General features: G+C 39.1%; 2 protein-coding genes across 2 annotated transcripts; one reads left to right on the forward strand and one right to left on the reverse strand.

The window, feature by feature from the left end:
* The first annotated feature begins 3612 nt into the window (after positions 1-3612).
* Positions 3613-5925, forward strand: LOC115725892 (peroxidase 42-like). The gene is made up of 4 exons (XM_030655546.2): positions 3613-3921; positions 4111-4299; positions 4905-5070; positions 5222-5925. Exons 1-4 carry the CDS (start codon positions 3679-3681, stop codon positions 5629-5631), a joined length of 1008 nt encoding a protein of 335 aa, XP_030511406.1. The 5' UTR covers positions 3613-3678; the 3' UTR covers positions 5632-5925.
* An 885-nt stretch (positions 5926-6810) lies between these two features.
* LOC115725891 (calcium-dependent protein kinase 2-like) lies at positions 6811-12176 on the reverse strand. Its single transcript, XM_030655545.2, has 8 exons — positions 10859-12176; positions 9675-9818; positions 9425-9577; positions 8815-8930; positions 7926-8093; positions 7705-7832; positions 7177-7276; positions 6811-7096 (listed from the first exon to the last, which is right to left on the reverse strand). The coding sequence occupies exons 1-8, from the start codon at positions 11574-11576 to the stop codon at positions 7022-7024; spliced, it is 1602 nt and encodes a 533-aa protein (XP_030511405.1). The 5' UTR covers positions 11577-12176; the 3' UTR covers positions 6811-7021.
* Positions 12177-18150: the final 5974 nt, after the last annotated feature.

Genomic DNA, 18150 nt, shown 5'->3' on the forward strand with positions numbered 1-18150 from the left:
ATTATGTCGTATCTCCTGCATAAAGCGCCGTAACGCCTACACTTAAAAAGGTTGACCATCAACAAATGAGACATTTGATCATGTGACATAACTTGAAATTTACATGATCTAATGAATTTATGTGTCTCGGATCTTCATGATTCACATGGTCTAATGAGTCACGCCCACCGGGCCTCTAAGATCTTGGTGCAGGCAATAATTTCGCGTGCACACCTTTATTTTTCTGGTCTGCACGAGGGTATGGACCACGTGGCTCGTTTCCCTGAACGCGTACGTCTTCCCTCTGACTCGATGTATTAAGTGGCATGCCCTGCACGCAACGTGACGTGGATCTCTATGCAAATATTTTATTTTAGCATTAGTAAGGAAAAGAATTGATAGTGGCTAGGTCATTGTCTGGCCTCCCAATCTTTCTTCCAAATAAAGCAAGCGCATTGACAAATTCTCTTCATTTCCCCAGGCCAATGATTAATATTTAGGGTGCATTTATTTCACAAAAAATTTAAAATTTATAAAATGATTAGTTATATCTTAGCCAATAAAATTTATTTTCATTACCAATAACAATTTATGCATAATTATTTTTGTGAGCAATGAAGATATTTTGCAAATGATACAAGCTTTTATTTTTCAGAAAATATTCTCTAAATCTCTAATTTTTCATGAAACAAACACGCCCTGATCACGAAGATCATTGACAAAAATTCTGAGGTTATCCCATGGTTTTTGTTAACCGATGAAATTCGAGTTCTGGTCTAAAATTGGAAAAATCTCGTGCAAAATGATACGACAATTTACGTTTTAATGAATTCATTTTTGTGAAAATCACAAGCATTCCGAATTAAGAAAAGGCTAAAATTGTAATTCGCCGCATGATTCAAATTGGGAATTTGGTATGATGACTTATCCATAGGGGGACAGGAAAAGAGCCCACGTTATTTTGTGAAGGTGGGCCCACCTCATCTTAAGACGGATCTTATAAAAATATATATATCAAAAGAGCAAAACGAGTCTAAAAATAAATAAATAAATAGTGTCGGTGTCGGCTTATTATTCGGCTTAGCTAGCTGAGTTTGAGCCATGTTATAAGTTGGATCTCAAGATCAGTTTGGATATAATCTGTAATTTTTTGTTAGGTCAATCATAGGAAGATCATTGGAATTGAAATAAGATGTTCAAGTTAAGTTACTAGTTTCTCTCGATTTGATCCCAAAATATTGCGTGGGAGATATAATTTGAAATCTCGTAACTCTTTAAGCGCAACAAAAAAAAAATCATCAATTTTCTTTTCCCGAACCGCAATTGTTATAAATCAAAAATCCGTTATCAATGTCGATTTGCTAGAGAGCAACCCGTAAAAGGCCGTTGTGCTCAACTCAGTACAATATGATGAAGTGACCAATCGATTAAATGGCTTAACCTAAATTGTTGACATGAGGACGGCATATGGAGCCCAACTCCGGGTGGTCTGTTTGGGTTTAAATCTCACCATTTCATCGGGGTTTCAAGGAAGTCGTATTAGAAAGCGAATTCGATATATTGTACCCAAAAAAAAAAATTCTTCAAAATTACGATAAGTGTCCCACCCAAAAAAAAAAAAAGTTGGCCCAGAATCTTTTGAATTCAGTTTGGCATTAGTTGTACATTTGGTCTCTTAATTAGTTCAATTTTAACAAAAAAGACAGATAACTTTTTTTTTTTTTGCAATATCCTCTTGTTGAAAATTGAAATATCATTTTCAACTGCATATTTGCAGATCTTGCTTTGTCACCTTCTTTTTTCGAGCTGAAGTATCCAGGCCCTATGCTAGTTTCAGGGCTCCAGGACAAATGCTCTCCTACATGTGACTGTCTTTTTCCTTTGTTTTTTATTTTATTTTTTCCCTTTTTGGGGCCACATATGTGACTATGTCTTTAATTTTGTTCTTATCTCTGTCTGATTCAACAGCAGAACTTGAAATAAAAAAAGAACAAAAAAGATTAGAGAAAATTAATTTTTTTGATCCACAACAGATATCAAGTGGCTTGAGAGCTACCTCCAGATGCATGCAGTGTTTGCTACTTTCTAATGGGATTATAGATTTTTTGCTCTTGGTGCTTCTAGTGTTAGCACAAAAAAGGAAAGAACATGTGAAAAAAGTAAAAGTCGGCTGTTTAGTGGATGACATGAGAAATGGTTGGGAAAGTCAAAGATGATAAAAGGGACACTACTGTCGGTCATGGATGCATCTGAAGTTGGGTGATCACTTCAAAGAGCAACTTATTTAGGAGTTTACAATTTCAGAGTCACCCCCAAGTTTTTCACTTTCAGAACACAAAGTATGTGATTGAATGACTAGAGGAGCTTCAAAAACCAACTGAAAGATAGGTAAAATCAAGATTTCGGTAAAAACATAGTTTCTACTGGGGCTGAATATAATGGACCGACTGAATTGAAAAACCATCCAGACCAAACCGAATAGGCTAGTTTGGTCCGTTTCCCGATTCCAAGGGGAATCGAATCCCTCGGACCGGACCGGATAAACCTAAACCTAAACTTAAAATGTTTAGGACGCTTAGTGTAACTTCCAAATTTAGTGACAACGTGAGATAATTAACAAGGAATGATATGATGAACATGTCATTAACGAGAAAAATTTATCAACAAATCACAAAAAAAAAAAAAAATACATGCAATCGGCCCAATGATTGGATCACACGGAAACCGGAGTGAACTGGACTAGTTCTGTGCCATGACCATCCGATTCGATTCCCAATTCTTGAAACTGAAAACCGGTCCTCTCGATCCGATTCTTAATTCCAGGGTGAGATCAGACTAAACCAAAAATCGATCGCTCCTAATTTTCACTGGTTATCTATCTTCACAAATAAGTGAAGGATGTGTAAGTGCCCTTAATTTAGTAGGTGCAATGACAGTGACTTTAGCTTATGACAGTGAACCAAAAAACACGGTCAACACCTTCATCTCCATAAATGTCTTTGCACTCTGTTGCTGGACCCTCTCTCAGGAAACCTGTTCCAAACTTCAACAAGAAATTTGGACCCGAGTAAAGCCCTTAAATTGCTTCGTTTGAATTCTAGAACGTAAAATTTATAGGTATTCTCTAGAATGAAAGGAAAAAAATATATTATTTACCAAAAAAAAAAAATTTCTCAATTTAAGAGGGTGATGGCGGAAAAAATAGACTTCACGTCATCTTCGGATGCTACCATCGGATAGGATCGTATAGTAGCGTCCCGCACTTGGGGTGGATCATCGAAACTTCAACTCCTCTATCGTCGACATGTACTTGATGCAGTATTTTTAAATCAATTTGTCGGCAACGTACCCCTCTTGTAAAGATATTGTGCCACGTGTATGCGCGCGCCGAGAGCCGGCCCTTGAGCAGTAAATGCTGGGGACCTTGATCAGCACCGGGCCACCGGCGCTTGAGGAGCAAATGGAGCAGTAAATGCTGCGCGCGCCACCGGAAATGCTGGACACACAATATGAAAGAAAGGCTTAAAAGCATCGGATCTGCAATTCCTAATTTGAAACTGTCCCTTTCTTTAATCATTTTGCTGAAAGCTTTTTTATCCCCTTGCGTTATTTAAGGAAGTATCCAAGAGGACCTAAATGCAAGGTCCCGGTCAGTGACCAATTTGAGAGAGAGAGAGAGAGAGAGAGAGAGAGAGAGAGATGGGTTTCAGAGCTCCGTTCTTCTTTGCTGCTCTCTTCCTCTCCCTCTCAGCCACCATCATCAGCTCTGCTTCTGCAGATGGTGAGGCTGAGGCAGGGTCGGGACTGGTGATGAACTTCTACAAGGACACTTGTCCTCAGGCTGAGGAGATCATCACAGAGCAAGTCAAGCTTCTCTACAAGCGCCACAAGAACACTGCATTCTCTTGGCTCAGGAATATCTTCCACGACTGTGCTGTCCAAGTGAGCTAGCTCTCCTTCCATTCCCTCATCTGTCTCTTACCTTTCGTTTTCCTTTCCGAGAATTGGTGGTAAAGGTGTTGCAGTCTTGTTCGCCTTTTCTTGTCCTTCTTCTTTTTATCCAAAGAAATGCTGCCTTCTGAGCCTAAAGTTTTGATCTTTTCGCTGTTTGGGCATGTGGGTGTTGCGCAGTCTTGCGATGCCTCATTGCTCTTGGACTCGACGAGGAGGGATCTCTCCGAGAAAGAGACGGACAGAAGCTTTGGGATGAGGAACTTCAGGTACCTCGACACCATCAAGGAGGCTGTGGAGAGAGAGTGCCCTGGAGTTGTTTCTTGTTCAGACATTCTGGTGTTGTCTGCTAGAGATGGCGTTGTTGCGGTACTTAAGAATCTTTCTCCCTCCAACTTATCAATTTTCTTCTCCTGCATGTGGTATTCGTGTCATTTCCTAGACTGTATCCGTTTCAAAGATGCGACTTTTAGAAAGATTTTAAGATGGGTCTGGTTCAGGACATTCTGATCTTTTGCTAAATCTGGTTCCAGAGTATCTTCCATTTCTGGGAAGAAAATTTAGTTGTGCTTGATCCCTTTTAGTTTCTACTTGAGGGAGGTATCATCCCTGTCAGTATCATACCCTGGATATGGCAAAATTTCCATTTTTGACCTTGATCTCACTAACCCTTTTTCTTGAATTAAATGCTCTTTTGACTCAACACTGCAACAACCATTTCACTTCTGGCCAAACAAACAAGAAAACTATCACAGGATTTACAGTGTCAGCTTTAGGAGGATTCGATTATAAGAATAAAAAAGTACAGCTGCATGAACTTCAGACCTTACTTTTTTTTCTTTTGGTCGAACAGATCTTACTTAATGAGGGTTTTATGTCTAGCGAAGAGAATCAGTAGGCTTTTGTTTAAACTAAGCAGATCTGGCATAGATCTGTTTTCTGAACTTTATGAACTATTTCCTTTTTCTCACCAGCTAGGAGGCCCTTACATTCCTCTGAAAACTGGAAGAAGAGATGGGAGGAGGAGCAGAGCGGATGTCATTGAGGAATACCTGCCAGACCACAATGAGAGCATGTCTGTTGTGCTTGAAAGATTTGCCAAGATGGGCATTGACACTCCCGGAGTGGTTGCCCTGCTAGGTACATTTCATTTTGATGCTCCTAGAATTAATTCTAAGCTTTTGACTAGTGCGTGAGTTCAAGCATTCCTACTCAACCCGGATGCATGCCCGCTCGAGTCCATTACCCGCAATCGATGGAGTCTAATCATGTCTTATATCGCATCCAACAGGATCACACAGCGTGGGCCGAACCCACTGCGTCAAGCTGGTTCACCGGCTATACCCGGAGGTCGATCCGGCCCTCAATCCCGACCACGTAGAGCACATGCTCTACAAGTGCCCAGACCCGATCCCTGACCCAAAGGCCGTGCAATACGTGAGGAACGACCGTGGCACCCCCATGATATTCGACAACAACTATTACAGGAACTTATTGGACAACAAGGGCTTGCTCTTGGTGGATCACCAGCTAGTCGTAGATAAGAGGACCAAGCCCTACGTGAAAAAGATGGCCAAGAACCAAAACTACTTCTTCAAGGAATTCGCCAGAGCCCTCACCATCCTCTCCGAGAACAACCCGCTTACCGGAGATCAGGGTGAGATCAGGAGGCAGTGCAACATGGCCAACAAGCACCACTAGAAGAAGCTCCATGATCTGCGAGGCGGGCCCCGTCCTCTCCATGGCCAGTTATTCCTCCCTCGTTCATAAGAGGAAGATAAGAGGTATGGAGAGGACTGAATAAGACGGTGTTCGGTTTTAATGGAGTCTGGGTAGAAAATGTGGACTGTGGCTGTTCTAGCTTTCCTTTCCCTTCTTTGTCTAGTTTTACTGTTGTCTGAGGGTCTAATGTGTTCAATAAGGATGTGAGGGTGCGTGTATGTACTGGAGGGATGGTGTTGAAGGTTGAAGATGCGTGGATTTCAGCGGTGATAATTGTTAATTTTCTTCTTATCGTCGTGATGACGGATTAAATGGGGAATTTTCTGCAGAGACTCATAAAAAAATGAGCCCATATTGCTTCTAAAAGTAAGCAAGAAAACAAATAAAAGCAGGCGTTATGGCTAATATAAAGGATGAGATTCCTTCATGTCGGCAGAAATAGTTTAAGCTATTTCCCTTCATAGTTAAATGTCTATTGGGTCATGTGGGAGAGGTGATTAATAAAAGGACCAAACGTCGGTGGTGGCGACTGGGAGATCACAAGACTTCAGATCTCACCTCGGGATGATAAGGGCCATGTATCAGATCTGCCATAATTGAGGAACAATAAGGAATTTCTCCAACATCATTAGGCCAAGAGTTGCCCCCAGAAAATCTATTCTCAGAAGCACCACCAACCAAGTCAGCTTATCGCCATCCATTTTGACTTCTTAGGAGCTTATCACTGTCATCTCTAGCCACGATTGACTCTAATTAATTGATAATGTGAGTGACAGAAGTGAATGCTTAGAAATGAACTGAATGAACATTTTAAAAGAGACATTTCTCTTGGAAATATGAAGGGAAATGCACCAATTAGAAAGGCAGCCTCTCAATTCATGAATGCCTTACATCTTCAAACATATGATGGGATCTGTATCCAAAGGTTAACTTAGACTCTCACTAGCAATCAACCTCCCCAATGTACACATCATAGTATAAAAAAAAGATGCATAGTTATATGCAGAAAGTCATGAGCGATAGTGAAGCTAGAAGAACGTGCTAGCCAATCTAAGGTACAATGACAACAAACACTACTGGCAAAATAAGACTTCCTCTTCATCTTCAGGTACGCCCAAAACATAATATACATGATATCCGAGCAGGCATCAACTGCAACATATGGAGTGAGAAGCAATCAAGCATCATCCTGGAGAACGAGAATAGCAGAGATGAGAGCAAGAGCTAAGATGGACTCATTAAAGCGAGATGCGATGGACCGTAGCTCTCTCATCACTCCAATCTAGATTGATTTATGGAACATATCAGAGCTCACCTGAAAGAAAAAATAATATACTTCTGCCAACAAAAAGCTTTTTAACTATTCGACTTAAAAGAGATTTCCAGGATGTTGAGTTTTACTCCTCATCATTGTGCAAAACTCATCGTAGTCGATCCTTCCATCCTACATAACAAAAATCCGAAAACATCAGCTAAAATAGATATATGGCAATAAAATCAGAATCGTCCACAAAACTGACTTACATTATCTTTGTCCACCTCCGCAATGATATCCTTTATGTTTGCTTCATCACCAATGGCATGCTCCTTCATTGCAGCTTCTAATTCATCTTTTGTAATATAACTGTCACATCATTTTTGAGTGGTAGTTTTCATCAACACAGGCTATCCAAGATCATGTTGATTCATGTGGAAAGTAGAAACTATACTTTCTAGCCATTCTTCACGATATTTTCCGAAACGATGAAATATTAGCACCGAATCATACAAGTGATTTTTATTATTTTTACTTATCATCATTATTCTTATCATATTGTTTTAAAAGAATACATTAAGTTCACTCACTTCTTTACAGAAGCTGAACTAAGAAAATTTTTTGCCTAATACTCATAGCTAGAAGGGGCCAACAGGACATACATGACCGCTGGAGAACAGATATCTCGAAACCTTACTAAGAAGATAAGTATTATTAAATGAAGCAAAGCTTGCTAAAAGGAATCTAATTTGATAGAAATTGCTCACATCTGTACAAGAGAATAATAACTCACTCACCCGCTGCCATCCTTGTCAAAATATTGGAAAGCTTTATACAGGTGCTCATCTCTCTCTAGCTTGTGTCTATGCATTGTGGCCGATATAAATTCAATGTAGTCAATCGAACCATTTCCATCAACATCAGCCTGAAAAATATGTTGAGATGGATTAGAATGACAAGTATAAAAAGATGTGACATCCAGTGATCAAGGTTCTTTTTCTAAGACTCTATAACTCACAGCTTCCATAAGTTGCTTTACTTCAGTCTCTGAGAGACGAGATCCAAGTCGAGCCAAACCGGACTTCAGCTCTTCAAAGGTGATCGTACCACTATTGTCTGTGTCCATGTTCGTAAACATGGCTTTAAGACCTTTGATATCCTCTTCGGAGAAATTTGTTGCAATTACCTATCGACAAATTACAAAGGAAATGATTAGAATAGAATGAACCATACCATCAATGAGTACATCATTCCGAAAAAGGTGGTCTACCGTCAGTATAAATGGCCCAGATATTAAGTACAGGACATTGAGCTAGTCTTTCTAATCAACTAGACAGAATGACTCCTTACAAGTTCTCATGAATTGCAGCCATCTCTGCTTAAGCAAAGAGATAGAAGTGCAAAAGAAGTTCCTGAAAGTAACCTAACAACAAATTACTTCGTCTGTAAGAGAAGCCCAATCCCAAAAGACCCAATGGATAAGTTGAAATTTTGGAAACCATGTTCTACGCTATCGATGGTATATTTACGACAAGCATCTTTACCATAGCGAGCTTTATAAAATAACTATTCCATGCAGCCACTGCCTTGCTACAGGCAAACATTCTTGGAAAAACTACCGAAGATAGCATTGGCCTAATATTTGTTTCCAACCTCGAACTGCTGAAAACAATTGACGAGAGAATTTGTTCCAGAAACACCTCTACTTGGATCCTGTTTAATTTGTAATTTTAAAGGTTCAATAATCATTAAACAGAACTTCATTTCGGTTTCACTTTGGATGAAATACACATTATCAGAAATCAAAGTGCCTCGAAGGAAGTACAATAACATCACATAGTATCAACTCACAGATTTCATGATGTTTACTTCTCAACATTGCTTGTGCACCTATAAAAATGGTTTACCTTCAATGCAAGCTGCTTCATCTTATTCATTGCCCTGAATTGCTTCATCCTGGATAGAACTGCACTGTCTATTGGCTTGTCTGATGCTTCTCCGCCTTCTTTGAGCCAAGGATGTTCTAAATATGACAAGCATCACATCTCAGTGTTGGTGACTAATATGGACCATATTTTGTCATCAGTTTCCCAGGTCAAAGAATACTCAAATTATCAGAGTGCCACATTTTCTTTAAGAAAGAACAAAAAGAAACTGAAGATGAGATACACCATTAAATCCGAGGATTATTGTATAGCGACAACAACAGCAACATATAATTGTCATTTTTATAATGGCCTGAACCAATTTGAATGCCAAATTAAAAAGGACACATCAAATCCCCAGCAACGGCACAACCATGATAACTGAAAAGCCTGAAAACAATTAACGTGTTGTACCCTGAAAAGTGAATATCCAGGCTTCCAACATATTAACACATGCACACGCATAAATCAGTTTAAAGGACATTCAACAGTAGCAGATCCAACAAATAATACTGGGAGCAACCTATAGGCATGGTATGGCCTACTGATTTGAACAATATGATGAACTACAGAGAGATTTGGGTTCTATTACCAAGGACTTGGGCAGAGGTGATCCGCTTCTTAGGATCCTGAGTCAACATTTTCCTGATGAGATCCTTGGCTCCATTTGATATTGATGGCCATGGATCACTGACGAAATCAATTTCTCCTTGCAGTATGGCATTAAAGATACCTTTCTCGGTTTCTGCAATATAAATTAGATGTTTAAGGCATGCTTTATGTTATCAACTGCTGTGCAATAAGTATCTTCTTTTAAGCTGCAAAATATCGGCAAAATCTACCTGCCCAGAATGGAGGCACACCACTGAGTAGAATGTATAAGATAACTCCAGCACTCCAAATATCAATCTCCTTTCCATATCTACGCTGCAGTACTTCAGGAGCAACATAGTAAGCACTACCCACTATATCACGATACACCTTGTCTGAGTTGAACAAAGGAAAAAAGCACCACGACCATATTAAGTATGATAAGTACAACCACCATGCCAAGTAAATTACTTTGAGAAACATATGAAGGGTGCTCATAATTTAGAATTGATAATACAGAAACAGCATAGGGAGATCACCACTTACGAAATAGAAATTGCTGATATCATAATAATAATGGAATTATCAAAGGAAATGAAAAGGCATGCTGCTCTGCAATTAACCTTTAGCTAGCACCACTCATAAAACAAAGGTCGCAGGGCTGCAAATTTTATTGAACTGTCATTCCACCTTGCCCCACCCTCTCTTTCTTCCCCTCTTTCTTTCTCCTCTCTTCTCTCCCCATGAAAAGCAAGCAAAAGGCGAAGAAGGGATAGACCAAAGTCTGGTTAGAGTAAGGAATCCATTTCAGGGAACAGATTCATGAAGGAATTAACTGAAACTGCAGCTAGTACTTTTAGAAGGAGAAGAAACAGTTTGCTATAGGGAATAAAAATAAAACATCCTCAAGTTCACCAGATATATCCTCCACTTTGCTGTGTGCCTAGTGTCAACAGCATAGCAAGGAACTAGCTTTGCCATGAAAATTTTTTTGCAGTTGAGTGGTTTTCAAACGGTCACCATTCGTCCCAAAACCTAACCACTGGCCATTGTTTAGCAGTACTTGTTGCTCTCAAGCTGCCCATCAAAGGAGACTCAAGTACAGGCAATTTTCCAAAAGCAATGAATGATTATCACGGCCATCCTTTTCATCTGGAGAGCTTATTATTGAATTAAACTGTGGTTCCAGGCTATATTTTTTTTTCCAATTAATGATCATCTCTTTTAGAAGACCAGGGTACATCATCAATTATTAGTAATGATTGGTCCAACTCTAAACCATCCCCAGAAGATGTAATGTTGTCGAACATAAGTGGGGTCATAGTCCCACAGCAAACAATTTTCAAGCTAAAACGCTGAAAATTGTAACCGCAAGAATCTCATAATCATTTCTTGCATAATAAGAACTGGATCTGGAAGAGGAATAGAAGTTCACCTTCCTCTATGAAGACGGACAACCCGAAATCAGTGGCCTTCAACATAGCTCCCTCATCCTTGGTTGCCAACAAGAAATTCTCAGGCTTAAGATCACGATGCATAACCCCCATAAAGTGACAAATGTGGACTACGTTGACGATCGCGCGGCAAATGGAAGCAGCAGCTCTCTCCGTATACTGACCCTTGGCTATGATCCTATCAAATAACTCCCCACCAGCACAAAGTTCCATCACCACATGAACTGAATGATTATCTTCATAAGCACCCATGAACTCAACAATATTGGATTGACCGGAAAGATCTTGCATAATCTGAATCTCTCTTTTCACATCATCCCTATCACTTTTCGACACAAGTTTCCTCTTCAGTATAGATTTGCAGGCATAAGTGTGGCCAGTAGACTTCTCGGTGCATAGATACGTTATGCCAAATTGACCTCTACCCAGTTCCTTGCCGAGAGCGTAGTGTTGCTTAATGTCCTCAAAAGGCTTACCCAGAATTGTATTGCCCGTCTTCTGAGCAACCGCACTGCTCATCGGTGTAGGCTTACTCCCTGGCTGTTGTTGCGGTCTTGGTCGAGGCATTTGAGCGGACACCTTGTGGGTCTGAACCGCAGGTCCTTGTTGATAAGCTTGGTTTTGCCCTGAGACAGTCGTGCTCGAGTACCCATTTGCACCAGATTGTCGAGATTTCTCTTTGCTTCCGCAGCAACCCATTTCTCTGACCAGTGATTGGGTGTGGAAAAGAGGATCAAGTTGGGATTTTGATTGATTGCTTGCTGTGCTGGAGAGCAAATTTGGAATGAAATCCAAAATCTCTTCACGGAAAGAGACAATATATTGAATTTTGAGGTGAGAGATTCACAGATTCAGACTTTCAGAGCTCGAGGGCTGTAGGAACAGTGGCTATCAATACAGATAAAAAAAAATTGATCTGCTGTTTTTTACACAATGGACTTGAAGCTGGCTTTCCAAACTTTGGCAGGAAAAGTTGACATGGTTTGAGGACGCAGTTCGGAAGTTTCAGTTTGCTTTTTCACGACTTCACTGAGGAATGAAATGGGGCCACATGTGCTTGGAATCAAAAGTAGCCTGGAAATGACCAATAAGGAAAACTCCACCATAGCCAAAACACCCACCCCCCCACCAAAAAAAAAAGGAGAAAAAGTGGGAAGAAGACAGAAAATTCTCAAAAATACCACGACTTTCCCAACATCATTCTGATTCATGGGCTTATTTTCCGGGCTTGATATTCCAAGGGATAGAAATGTTCCTTAAATATTCTACTCACATTTGAGAACAAGACAGAATGGTAGTCATAGGTACAAGAGGTCCTGAGAACTGTTCTAAAGAGGTGGCAGCCTGGCACGACAGAACGACATTTGACAGAGAAGACACGTCTTGAGTGAATACGAAGTTCAACTTCGATTATTTCGCGAAAAATAAATAATTTTAAAAATATTTTTATCAAAATAATCGCTTATATTATTTAAAATTAATGTAATTAGTGAAAATATATTTTTATTTATTAATTATTTTGAACGGTTATTTTTTGAAAAAATATTTTCTAATTTATTCATTTTTCGTGAAATAAAAAGGACTCGGAGTGTTAAATCTCTTGATTGTGGCAAGGGTCAAAAGGCATTTTATTATTATTTTTTTTTCAAATGAGTTATTGCTTTGTTTATAGCTTATGATGCAACTTAAGTCATAAACTGCACCAGTAATTTTTTTCTGAGAATTAACTGCACCAGTAATTGGTTGCGTAGGAATGTTGGACAGCTGGTCGGCGGAGCTTACTTGACGGAGTCGTCAGCCTTGGCTGAGTTGTGGGCAAGTCGTGTATGGAATGTGAGATCAGGGGGCTTTAAAATAAGAGAAGGATGGTCAAGAGTTTTTCAAATTAATTCATGTCAAATGATGATCTGTTTGTCATAAACATCGAGGTCAGACAAATTAAGCCTAAGAAAGAAAGAATCCAAAAATTGGGAGCCAAAAAAAAAAAAAAACTAGAGTGGAAAACTTGTCTGAATCACTCATTACTGAATAATCTGGCCGATTTGACTAGAGAACCGAATCACTTTATCGGAGTAGGTGCTCGGGGTAAAAAAATTGGAGAATCCACCTTGATTGGTTCGGTGCTTGGTTTAATACCGTAAGGCTGCATTTGGTCGTCCGTATAAAACTCGAGATAGGATATGTTTTATCCTATCCCGTGTTTGGTAGGTGTCCTGGATAGTATAATGTCGGATATAGGGGGATATAACCCGGATAAAAAAATCCTAGGGGAGGGGGTAGGATAAGGTCGGATAGGATTTCTCTTATCCGTCATATAAAAGCTAACTTTCTTGTCTCATTTGTTTCTATTTTCATTTTATTTATTTATTTATTTATTTATTTTGCAAAGAGATTTGAAAATCTAATAAAATGTGTACATTTTTAAGTTTTTTTTTTTGTGTATGAGAACATTATTTTTATAGTAACAAGATCGGAATATTTCATAACATCGCCTTACCAAAAAAAAAATATTTCATAACATCGCATAGGGCATATATGTCATTTATATTGATATACGGTTTCTACCAAATACGGGATATGATAGGTTATGAGAATATCCGACTTTAAATCCGTAGTTCACCAAATGATGGATAGGATATAGCCAAATCCCTAGATTTCTTATCCTATCATATCCAATCCTATCCCGATAAAAAATCTCGACGACCAAACGCAGCCTAAACTGTTGGAGGATTTGAGGTTTAGGTTGAGAAATCTCGAAAAATAACCAGTTATTTTTCGAACCTTTGTTTTAATAAAGATTGATATGTTGGGTTTGGGTTTCGACCATAAGAAGCTTCGAAAATATATCAATGCCTTAATCACTATGTCGCACATTGCTTACGTGGGGGCATATTTTTCTAAAGTAATAGTTCGAAAAATCGAAATCGATTCTAATACAGTGGATTCCGGATTTTTCATCCAGAACCTACCATTATGAAACCTATCATTTCTATCGCTAAATACATTGTCATCACATTAGTCCATTTCTATTAGCTACCTTGATAGCATAGTGCCTTCTGAAAGTACCATGAATTTTCAGCAATATAACCTGTCCAATTTGCGTTTCGAGATATCTCTAAGCCAAACCCACCCCGTAACTCCATGGAATTTTCTGTAGAAAATATTCAAAATGTTCTCTCGAACCAATATCGAATTGGTACGCCCTCGGAGGTTGGCTAGGTGCGGTTAAACACTTGACTTAGATGAAGCAGATTACGTGATCAAACGACGAAGTCACTTCTCGCGTCAATCTTGGAAGGCGACGCTATCAATTCACACTCAAAAGCTTTGTTCGATACGCGGGATTGGGGGCGACGATTCGCATGTATTCGTGAAGACGAGTCGAGTCAAGATACCTGAATAGTCTGTGTCATGATGAAAGGAGAATTGCCTTATGGTAAACTTGGGGCGGGTCAAGAGTCGCGTTCTCGTCTCGCATCTGCGTCGTCAACCCTCCTCATGAAAAGAAAAATTTCCAAGCGTAAAATAGGCGCAATGGGAAAGGAATTCCTCCAAAGTATTTGAGTATTCCAAAGCACCGTCGAGTGTGGGCTTCAAAAGCCTTAGGACATGACAACATCTTTCTTCTGGGCTTGTTGCCTTTTGACGTGCGGCCACGGCCCAAAACTCCCATTCGCATTGTCTTCAACGTCCAAATTAGCGTGACATTTACGATTGATCACATGGTTTTCTTTATAACTTTCTCAAGTCTCGATCCCAATCACATGTTAAATTTCTGGTCAACGAATCCGTTGTTAACCGGGCTTCGACCCCCGGTTATACCTCCGGTCTGAAGCCTCGGCATCGCTTCACACCTACGGGTGAGCTACGGTCCACGTTTTGAGGGGAAAGTGCCAAAAAAATCTTAAAACATATTGCATTGATGTCAATTCTGTGTTGCACATATTGTATTGGTGCCAATTTAGTCCTAAACATTTTTGTTGATGCCAAATCATTTCTAAGTATTTTGCATTTGTGCCAATTGAGTCATAAGCTTTTTGTATTTGTGTCAATTGAGTTAATCCGACCAATTTTGATTGGAGACCATTGGCGTGGACGTTGGTTGTCCTACGTCGCATGGCTGGCGTTGACGTGAATTTTTTTAAAATTTTTTTAATATTATTCTATAATTTTTGGTTTTTTCTTTTCTTCTTCTTTTTTCTTGCACTTTCTTTTCCTTTTGATTGGGGGCTAGCAAGGGTTGCCAATTGGCCTTGCTGACCACAGCTAGGGTCAGCGAGCCCTCACCAGGGGTCGATAGGGGTCCACCAATGATAATAAAAAAAAAAAAGAAATGCTGGAAAAAAAGAAGGAAAAGAGAAAAAAAAAAAGTCATTTAAATATTAAATTAATATTTATAATATTAAAAAAATCCACGTCAGCACTAGTCGTGTCACGTAGAAATGCACACATCCACGTCAACGATTTTCGATCAAATTTGAGAGGATAGACTCAATTGGCACGAATGCAAAATGTTTAGCACTCGATTGGTACGGATACAAAAGGTTTAAGACTAAATTAGCACAAATACAAAAGATTTAGGATTGAATTAACACCAATAAAAGGTTTATGATTGAATTGGCATAAATGTAATAGGTTTATGACTTTTTTGACACTTTTCCCCCATGTTTTGTATCCAAGAACTTGTCGGAACCGACCGGTTTAGTTCCGAACCTGTTTTTAGGTTCACATACAAGAAATTTGGTAAACCCAATATGTTCGGCCCGATCCGGGCATGTAAGCTCGAACTCGTTGGCCTCGAGTAAATCAGTCTAGTGCGTTCAAGATTTTATTCAACAAAACTTTGAATCCAAAACCACAAAGAGAGGAACAAGATATCTTGTCAAAATTTTGTACACAGCTATAGAATTGAGTTCTATTTGTAATTTAGTGGTGAGAATTCACCCTCCAAGCCCATGGTTTGGAGCAATACTTTGTGCTGTGGGACCTTTGGGCCACCCTTGCAAGTTGCAATGTACAAAGGAGGCCCACTTTTAAATCACATTTTTCACCAATGCAACAACATTCAAAATCCCATATTTGCTTATTAGTCCTCCACAAACCAAAAAAAAGAAAAAAAAATGAACTCTATTTTGTTTTTCTTCTGGATTTGGAACAATTGCCAACCTTTGATATAAAGCAAGAGTACACCATCTGTTCCTCAAGAGAGATGCTGTCCTCCAGTAAAAAAGAATCATCAAAATTAGAAATTTATGTCTGGTCACATATTAAGGAGAACGAATCTCTCGTGTCCCGCATTCAAAAATTGATCATGCCGGAGACCCGTTTGATTTGTAATTCTAGATTCACTCGAGGAAATGAAAGGAATCGTATCTTTTGACCACAAAAAAAAAAAAGAAACAAAATTTCAAAAACCCATCATGCCTTACATGAAAAAAAAAATCAGCAATATCCCTTTTAATTGGCTGCCCATTCTCCTAAATAAACAAACAAAATTGAGAGCCAGTGGTGTCCCTTTCTTTCAAAAAGGCAAAGCCATTAGGGTTTGGATCCATCGATCCATCCTCATTGATGTCTCATCTTTCACTACAGTCTCCAAAAAAATTGAAAGAAAGAAGGATTTGTCAACTTGTGCCCAAACGCCTTCCATCAAAAAGTCTCTCCCCTCTAGTTTTTCCCAACATCCTCATTGTGGGCGCCGAATTAAATTATTTTGTCCACTTTATTCCTCCAGCTCCCCCACCAAAAAGATTATTTTCAATCAGGACCATACTTCATGAAAATCAAATTGGGTCATGAAGGAGAGAAACAAAAAAAAGGGAGGTGGACAAAGGACCAGATTCTCTCCTTTTTGAATTGAATGTTCAGGAAGGAAAGAGCAACTGAACATTTTGTCCAGAGGATCTTTTGGGTTCTCCCCCAAGTCAGTCCATTCCCTCAATTCACAACATTGTTAATGCTAGTGATTAAACCATCTAATCAAATTACTTCCTTAGTAGAAAGAAGTTAAAAATTTAATTTGCCTTAAGGGTTTTTGTTAGTCAAGCTTTGAATCTGGCCATGTTAGTTTTGCATGCACAAATCACAAAGAAAAGGAAATATTGGGTCTTTCTTGACTTTATCTCTCTCTCTTTCTCTTCTCTCGAGAGCATTTAATGGGGAAAATACCTCGGAACTTCGCTAGAAATCTACATTTCGCCCTAATTTATGTATGTAACCTTCCTTTATCGTACACATTCGGGGGTTTTTAATTGGGTATTGATAAGTAGTACCATCCGTGGAAGTAAACTTTCGTATCGATCCGAAGAGTCATAATCTATTTAAAAAGAAGAATTTCCTCCAATTACAAGAGCTCCTATCAAGTCAAATGTTCGATATCACGAAGTCTAGAGCCTTCATCGTCCGATTCGTGTGCGATTACGTCCATTTTGATCTTGAATTTGCAATTTATTGGAAGTAAGCTTTGAACCTGGCCATGTTAGTTTTGCATGCACAAATCACAAAGAAAAGGAAATATTGGGTCTTTCTTGACTCTATCTCTCTCTCTCTCTCTCTCTCTCTCGAGCATTTAATGGGGAAAATACCTCGAAACTTCGCTAGAAATCTACATCTCACCCTAATTTATGTACGTAACCTTCCTTTATCATACACATTTGGGGGCTTTTAATTGGGTATTGATAGTAGTACCATCTGTGAAAGTAAACTTTTGTATCGATCCGAAAAGTCATAATCTATTTAAAAAGAAGAATTTCCTCCGGTTACAAGAGCTCCTATCGGGTCAAATGTCCGATATCGCGAAGTCTAGAACATTCAGATCGCCTGATTCGTGCGCAATTACGTCCATTTCGATCCTGAAAAATAACTTCACAAATTTAGGAGCACGGGTCAAGACGGGCCCGCGAGTTGCCCATAGGAAGCAAGAGTGTGTACGTTTGCAAAGGTCCATATAGGATAGAAGCAAAGGATCGTGACCGCCCTTTCCAATTCATTCAATTCATGTCCTCTGACTAGTGCAATTTCACAGCAACTTCCCAAAAGTTGGGAAGAAATTAATTCTGCATAGGAAAAAAAAAGGGGAAAATAAAGAATATTAAATAAGAATTATTGGTAATAAATTTAAGAAAATTATGAACCTTAGTCCTCTTTTTTTTTTTTTCCTCCCTTTCTTCTCCTTCTCCCAAACTAGTACTACACCCACAATCCATTACATTGAGATTTGGCTATAGCTAAGAGATGACTCTTTCTCAAGACATAAAAATTTGAAGACCTCTTC

The sequence above is a fragment of the Rhodamnia argentea genome, chromosome 3 (genome assembly GCF_020921035.1).
Source record: "Rhodamnia argentea isolate NSW1041297 chromosome 3, ASM2092103v1, whole genome shotgun sequence".
Classification (NCBI taxonomy): domain Eukaryota; kingdom Viridiplantae; phylum Streptophyta; class Magnoliopsida; order Myrtales; family Myrtaceae; genus Rhodamnia; species Rhodamnia argentea.

Excerpts from the sequence above, each read along its gene's own strand:
- LOC115725892 (XM_030655546.2), top strand. The coding sequence starts at position 3,679 with ATGGGTTTCAGAGCTCCGTTCTTCTTTGCTGCTCTCTTCCTCTCCCTC. Across the intron at positions 4,300-4,904 it reads CTAGAGATGGCGTTGTTGCG|CTAGGAGGCCCTTACATTCC; the intron begins GTACTTAAGAAT and ends TTTTCTCACCAG. Across the intron at positions 5,071-5,221 it reads CGGAGTGGTTGCCCTGCTAG|GATCACACAGCGTGGGCCGA; the intron begins GTACATTTCATT and ends CGCATCCAACAG.
- LOC115725891 (XM_030655545.2), bottom strand. The coding sequence starts at position 11,576 with ATGGGTTGCTGCGGAAGCAAAGAGAAATCTCGACAATCTGGTGCAAAT. Across the intron at positions 9,578-9,674 it reads TGTGCCTCCATTCTGGGCAG|AAACCGAGAAAGGTATCTTT; the intron begins GTAGATTTTGCC and ends TTTATATTGCAG. Across the intron at positions 7,097-7,176 it reads CGGAGGTGGACAAAGATAAT|GATGGAAGGATCGACTACGA; the intron begins GTAAGTCAGTTT and ends TTTGTTATGTAG.